The sequence below is a fragment of the Vipera berus genome (genome assembly GCF_964194415.1).
Source record: "Vipera berus genome assembly, chromosome: 1".
In the NCBI taxonomy this organism is placed as follows: Eukaryota; Metazoa; Chordata; class Lepidosauria; order Squamata; family Viperidae; genus Vipera; species Vipera berus.
In genome coordinates this window covers 341,207,880-341,214,810 of record NC_138202.1, presented here as the reverse complement: position 1 = coordinate 341,214,810, position 6,931 = coordinate 341,207,880, and the positions used below count along the sequence as shown (strand labels likewise).

General features: G+C 43.9%; 1 protein-coding gene across 1 annotated transcript in view; it reads right to left on the bottom strand.

The window, feature by feature from the left end:
• Nucleotides 1-296: 296 nt before the first annotated feature.
• Nucleotides 297-6,931, bottom strand: part of TMEM132E (transmembrane protein 132E) — a gene marked incomplete at both ends in the record, with an annotated part of 238,057 nt that continues 231,422 nt past the window's right edge. The window contains 3 exons of the mRNA XM_081313159.1: nt 297-1,331; nt 3,883-4,074; nt 6,400-6,679. Of these exons, the coding sequence (XP_081169285.1) occupies nt 297-1,331; nt 3,883-4,074; nt 6,400-6,679 (1,507 nt within the window). The remainder of the gene's footprint in view (nt 1,332-3,882; nt 4,075-6,399; nt 6,680-6,931) is intronic.

Here is a 6,931-nt window from a genome sequence, read left to right as displayed (position 1 = left end):
CCCAGCCTGCTCCAGCCAAGTCACCTTCAGCTATACAGAGTGACCCACAGATGTACCACAAGCAGCCTTTCATAATTGCTCTCCCTCCAAAAGAAAAAAAGAAAAGATTCATCCCATTCTACAAGAGGTCTGGTTTTCCTGTAAACCATTCCTGGTCGTGCAGTTGGGCTTGTCCACTGAGAGGAAGGGCTAGAGGAGAGCCCAGGGGGGCACTGTAATCTAGCCATTTCAAGCCCAGAGAGAGCATCCCCTACATCTCTCTCTCTCCTTGGCTTGTAAGTGTTGGGTCCAGCCCATTATGCAATCTCCTTGATCCTATGGATGTAGTTGTGCAGCTCCTCGGGCTCCTGCAACCCTATGTCTTGACAGACCCACTCCAGGTCCTCCTCGTCTGCTATAGGAATAGAATTATAGGCCAGTTCCTCGGAGGGCATGGTGGCAAATGTAGTAAATTTGACACGCTTACGCTTGGAAGTGGGAGAATTGAGCGGGTCCTCGCTCTGGTCCCTGGTGGAGCCCCCAGAAGAGCCATCCCCTCGCCCATGAACCTGACTCTGCACACTGGTTTGCGAGGAGCCGCTGCTGTGGTGGTCACCATGGCAGCAGGTCTGCACGTTCTCCAGTGGGTTGCCTGGGCTCTCAGGCTGAGGAGAAAGATCATTCTGGGCCCGCAACGGTTGTCCATTTCCCAAGAAGACCCAGTGGTGAGAGTGGTCCATGTTGGTTTGTCCTTCTGGAGGGATCCGTTTGTGCCGGTACTTGAGTACAAAGACAATACAATTAATAAGGAACACCAGAATGGCTAAACAGAAGACACCGAGCAGGGCATACATGCCTATTTCCAGGTCTGTGAGTCCTCGAGGGACTTGCACATAGCCAGTGGGAATGGTTGGGAAGTCCTCGGTTGGAAGGATGACGCTGGGTGCCCAACTCTCCTGACTTGGCACCAGAGGCCACTCTACTTCCACTCGTGGTGTGGTGCGAATCATACTCTTCTCCCGTCCAGGTCGGCTAGGGGTTTGGACAGGCTCATAGTCATAGGTGGGTTCCTCCTCAGAGCTGAAATGCACGCGGACATTGGCCAATGTGGTGGCCAGCACACTCTTGCGTTTGGTCTTCTGACAGCTCTCGCATATCAGCAGCTCAGCTCTGATCAGTTCTCCAGACCCTTCCCCTTCAGCCCTCACTAGTGGGAAGGTCCGCTCTGGCATCACCGATACCACTGACTTGTCCTGGCTTGTCACCACTAGTGTGTAATCCTTTGGGTCATACAAAGAGAGGGGAGCAATTGTGCCATCACTGTACGACACCCAGAGACTGAGCAGAGCTTCCTATTTGGGGGGAAAAAAGACAAAACTGTTTGGAACCATCCCTTAAGCTTTTGCACAAGCATGTATTTTTGGGTCTCGGAGAAGACCACAAAGGACTTAAATCACAGACCCGATGCGACCTCTGGACAGTGGAACCTATTAGTTATGGACAGCCCAGTTCAAAATGCATGCCTCACCATTCCATTCAATAGAAAATGAGTTTCTGGTTTTTTTAGTCTTTATTTAAGAACTCTCCTACCTTAGGAACTACAGAACATTCTGGAATATCTTTCCTCCAATTTATTTATTTATAAAATTTATTGGCCGACCAAGTTACCATAAGGTAACTCTGGGCAGCTTACAGACGTAAAGATACATCTATTTTAAATTGGGAGTAAATTAAAACCAAGATTAAAATCAGGGGCATGTGGGGAGGGAATTGGGGGAGGTGGGATCAGTTGTTACTTGATCAACCCCCTCCACTGTTCCCCCAATAGGGGCCCAGGCCAACTGGCAGAGCCAGGTCTTTAGGCCCTTACAAAAGGATAGGAGGGTTGGGGCCAACCTCACATGCAGGTGGGCAAGATGTTCCAGAGGGCAGGAGCAACAGCAGAGAAGGCCCTCCTCCTGGACCCCACCAGTCAGAATAATTGGGCTGACGGGACCCACAGCAGGCTTCCTCTGCCGGCATGAGTGGGATGGGCCAATCCCACTGGAGTGAGACAGTCCCTCAAGCAACCTGGACCAATTGATATGTTTGGGATACCAGGACAGAAAAGTCATGAATAGTTGTCAAGCTCAATTTCAGAAAAGCTTCTTTGCCAATACACACTGATCAGGGAAGACATAGCAAGGCATCCTTTGATCACCCAGAACCTGGGATCCCCAGTTTCAAAACCACCACTATCAGTCCTAATTCCCCAACTTCCACTGTTTTCATCCATCTGTCTGTTTCTATATTCTATATTAAACCTTCCCCAACCAGTTACCTTCCAGATAGTCTGGAATGCAAATTCCCATCATCCCCATCTAGTGCACATTAACATGTTCTTTTGCCCAAATCGGTCTCTCTTTTGTCTCATCTATTTATACCCAGTCACAATCTTCTCAATTTTCCATATTCACTCAATATGAAAAACCATACATTTGGATTAACAAGAAGAAATTGTGTTTGCTTAAACAAATAAACCATATACTGTAATGTCTAATTGCAGGGGGTGGCAATGCAGCTTTGGTGGATATCCTGCTGCCTAACAACATCCTCAAATGACATCTAATTGATGCCAAAATAAGAGACAAAATCCAGAAGGCTGGCCCTACTTCACTATTATTAAGAACGACAGTTAAATCTGTTTCATAGGCAGCCCTTGACTTACAATCAGAATTGAAACCAGAAGTCAGTTAAGTGAGTTGCGCCAGATTTTATGACCTTTTTTCTCATGGCTGTTAAGTGAATAACGCGGTCACTAAGCGAATGTGACTTCCCCCATTGACTTGTTGGAAGCCTGCTAGGAAGGTCGTAAATGGAGATCACATGACCACAGGATGCTGCAACCATTATAAATATATGCAGTTGCCTAATTCCTGAAATTGATCACATGACTTTAGAAGTGCTACAACAGTCTGAGGACTGATCATGTCACTTTTTTCAGTGGTGTGGTCACTTCAAATGGTCATTAAGCAAATGGTTGCAAGTGAAGGATTACCTGTATATTCTGTAGGGCTTTTGAAGGCTATTTATGTCACCCTTGCTAGGGAGGGAGCCTGGACGTGGTATTATTCTGTGATTTTTATTTTATTTTATTTTTATTGGTTACATCAAATATTTTGCCATGGCTTTATGTTTTCTTTTTCTACAGCTTACTCTGTAAACTGCTTGGAATCATTTGGAATATGTAGACCATACGTAATGTACTTTATCAAACTATCAAATAAACATTTACGAGGCTACAGAAATCTTGTAAAAATTTCCTTCACTAGTAAGCTATCTTCTCCTATACATAGGCAGGTTGAGTTCACACAAGAAGCTAAGCAACAACATTAACCAATTAAAAGTAATGATGTTTAGCAAGTTGTGTAAATGCAACCGCTAGATCTTTAACTGATTTTGTTCAGCTTACTGTGCAAACCCAGTGACGTGATAATATATTGTGAGAAGAATTTTGCTGTAATTTTCAGTGATTAAAAAAATCTACTAAAAAAAGAAAAAAACTCACTAAGCACATATTTCTCTGGATCTTTTAAAGAGTCAGCCTCTCTCTGATGAACTAGAGTTCTCCTTCCACATAAATACACAGAAAAATTAGGTCTTCTGAGGTAAATTTTTGAGATGTACTTTGTTCAGCCCAAGTTCCATCTTTCCCGTGGCATCCTAGTTCTCTGTCTACAGAGAATATTCTCAGGTGAAGCAGCCTCCCATCCCATGGGCCTCTCTCTGCAGTCTGAAGAGAACAGGTGGCCTTCTCTTTGGCTTTCTGTGAGAGTGGTGCCAATCCATATGGACTTCTCTTGAGCCTTGAGGGTTTCTGAGAACTACAAGGTGAGACTATTTCTTCAAAGTGGTCAACATTACCTGCTTAGAGAAATTTAGAGTCTGCTGGGCTGTTGTCTTGGCCACAATGGTGTGGCTATTTCCAGGGCTGGCATGAAGGGAAAGGGAGAGGTTTGAGACCACCTGAGCTTTCAATTCCACAATGGTAACCTTCTCATCAACCACAGTCACTGGTGTCTCACCAAGGACAGCTTCCATAAGTGGAGAAACTACCTGTAGAAAAAAACGGGTTCCCTCATTAATAAAGAACTGTGACTCAGAGAATCAGATTTTTGAAAATGTGAAAACAACCCTATTAAAAGCATAGGAAGAGCACAAAATGAATATTTCCGGATTAAATGGAAGATCCTTCAAATTGAGCATTTTTTCCTAATGTAATGCAAAATGTTGGTAGCATAAATTGGGGGGAAGGGGAGGGGAGACTGCAAACAATAGTGCTGAAGGGCAAATGTAGCCTTTTCTTACAAAAAAAAGACGCTCCAATTCCAGTTTTTTTGAGTTGATTTTTCTTTTTTCCTAAGAACCTCTTCAGATAATGGTAGATAGCAATCAAGACGAAATAGGCCCTGAAATATATTATCCATCTCTCCTTTTTTAAAAAAAACAAAACAAAAAAAAACTTATTCTAGCCTAGAACCTGACATTTTTAGGCCCAGCAAGTGGAAGCCAAACATATACTGATATTCTTATGATCTAAACTTTCATTTAAAAAAAAATGAGTAGGAAAGGAATAAAATATACCTTGCATTGCTCAATGATAAACAAGGTTTAATATATACAGTATTGCAGCACAAGACATGGATACAAGTCTATATCACTGTCATAACTTATTTGTATCATCTTTTCCCTGCACTGAACATGGGTTATCTCACATGAGAAATATGTTTTCATTTTTTTAAAAACAAAGAATGCATTAAAGGAAAAGAAATGCCCATCACAGAACAGCTTCTGAGGTTTTGTAAGAGAGGTTCTGGATTGCAAAACTGCCTCCTGAGATCTATAGCCACATTTTCCATTTCTCCCTCTGGGACTGGGCTTCTCATAATAATAGAGCCAGTCCACAGATCATCACCCATTCATGATCTCTCCTTTCACATAGACGCACAGAAAGTTCTTCAAAGGGTATTTTCTCAGCGGGAGGCACCCTGACCTTAAGCAGCAATATCTTTGAAGATGGCAGCCTGTGATTTTTTGCTTAGAAAAGCAATACAATGTCAAAGCCTGGAATTAATTGAAGTTACAGAGATTCCTGGCACAGAGCCAAGCCCTGCTCAGAACTGTTCAGAGAGAAAATGCACAGGAGAGAGGCAATGGAGTATGGGTGGGGAATGCAAAATGCAGAATAGAGGTGGAAGGGATCTTGGAGGTCTTCTAGTCCAACCTCCTGCCCAAGTAGGAAACCCTATACCATTTCAGATAGGTAGGTGTCCAGTCTTTTCTTAAAAATCGCCAGTGATATGAAGCACCCACAACTTCTGACAGCAAGCTGTTCCACTGGTTAATTATTTTCACTGTTAGGAAGTTTCTCCTTCTCCTTAATTCCAGGTTGCTTCTCTCCTTGATTAGTTTCCATTTTTTTTACTTATTACATATTTAATTTAAATATTTAATATTACATATTATTATGTAGTATGTCATTCCTACTCCCAAATTCATTTTCACTGGTTGCCAACTCCTTGGACTAACTCCATTGAAGATTCCATTAAAAAAAACAAAAGGTGTTGAGCAGAAATATTATGCAGGATTACTATTCTTGTTCTACAACAGAGTGCCCCAACCTTTCTGGGTTAGCAGACCGGAGCAGGGGGTAGGCGGGGAAAGAGGGGATAATTTTGTGGGAGGAGCACACATATGTGCGTGTGCATACACATGCGCCCATGACATTCACAGTGTCACTTGCGCAAGTGAGGCCACAAGCACCCATAACGAGGCTCGTACGAATGGGGGCTACAAGCACATGCAATCAGGCTCACATGAGTGGGGCTGCAAGTGCCCGTAGTGAGGCTCGTGCAAATGGGGCTGCAAGTGCCCGTAGTGAGGCTTGTGCAAATGGGGACGCCAGCACCCACAACAAGACTCGCATATGTGGGGCCATGCGTGCACACCAGCCGGCCACTCATGCGACCCAATGGTGATTAGATTGCTGTGGTCCACAGGTTGGGGACCCCTGCTCTAGAAATTAAAGAAGTAGGATGGATTGGGTGGGAAAAGGTTAGATATTTTTGAAAACAGGATATCCACTTTCTTTGCTTCCAAACGTATGAGAACAATAATAAGCAAAGGATTTATGGATATCTGCAAACTAGCCTTCCTTCGCTTTTGCCATTACAATAGACAGCCTTCTCAGTCTGAGGACAGCTTGTGGATCATTTAATGGAAATCCGATACCATTTACTCAGATTTTGTGCATCAAAGGAATGACATTGATGTCCTTCCTTCCTTCCTTCCTTCCTTCCTTCCTTCCTTCCTTCCTTCCTTCCCCAACCCTATCAGACTAATAGAATTATTTTTTTGGTTCAGCACTTGATTAGTTTTTACCTTGAACAAAGTAGTGCCCGGCTCCCTGCCAGCTAGTGTTTTGCTATTGACCATGTGTGCCACACGTGGGTTGTCAACCTTCATAAAGTCACCGACTAGGTCTGTGACCTCCACCATCCACTCAGGCCCCAACATGGTGACCACCTGATCTGTGCCCTCCGAGGAGGTGGTGTGGAACTGCGTGAACACTTGCAGGGTGGAATGCTGATACTGAAGTGTGCAGCCCCTGCTTTGTCTCCGTTCTTCTTCCTCCTCCTCATCGTCACTCTCCCGTATGGACCTGTGAGAAGTTGAAGGACATCAGCAGGAAAAAGGATTTGGTTGGCAGCTTTCTCAGAGGGTCAGGAACCAGCTTATTGACCTCCAAGAAAGACAGCCATGAATTTAAGATAACTATGCCTCTCCTCCCCAAATAAGAATTGCCAAGAAAAGAAAGATAAACAAAAAACAAACATGGAATGTCTAACTTCCTCAGCTTGTCAAGCTGACATTGCCAACTGGAGCTGAAACCAATCCTGAGGATTATACTCCT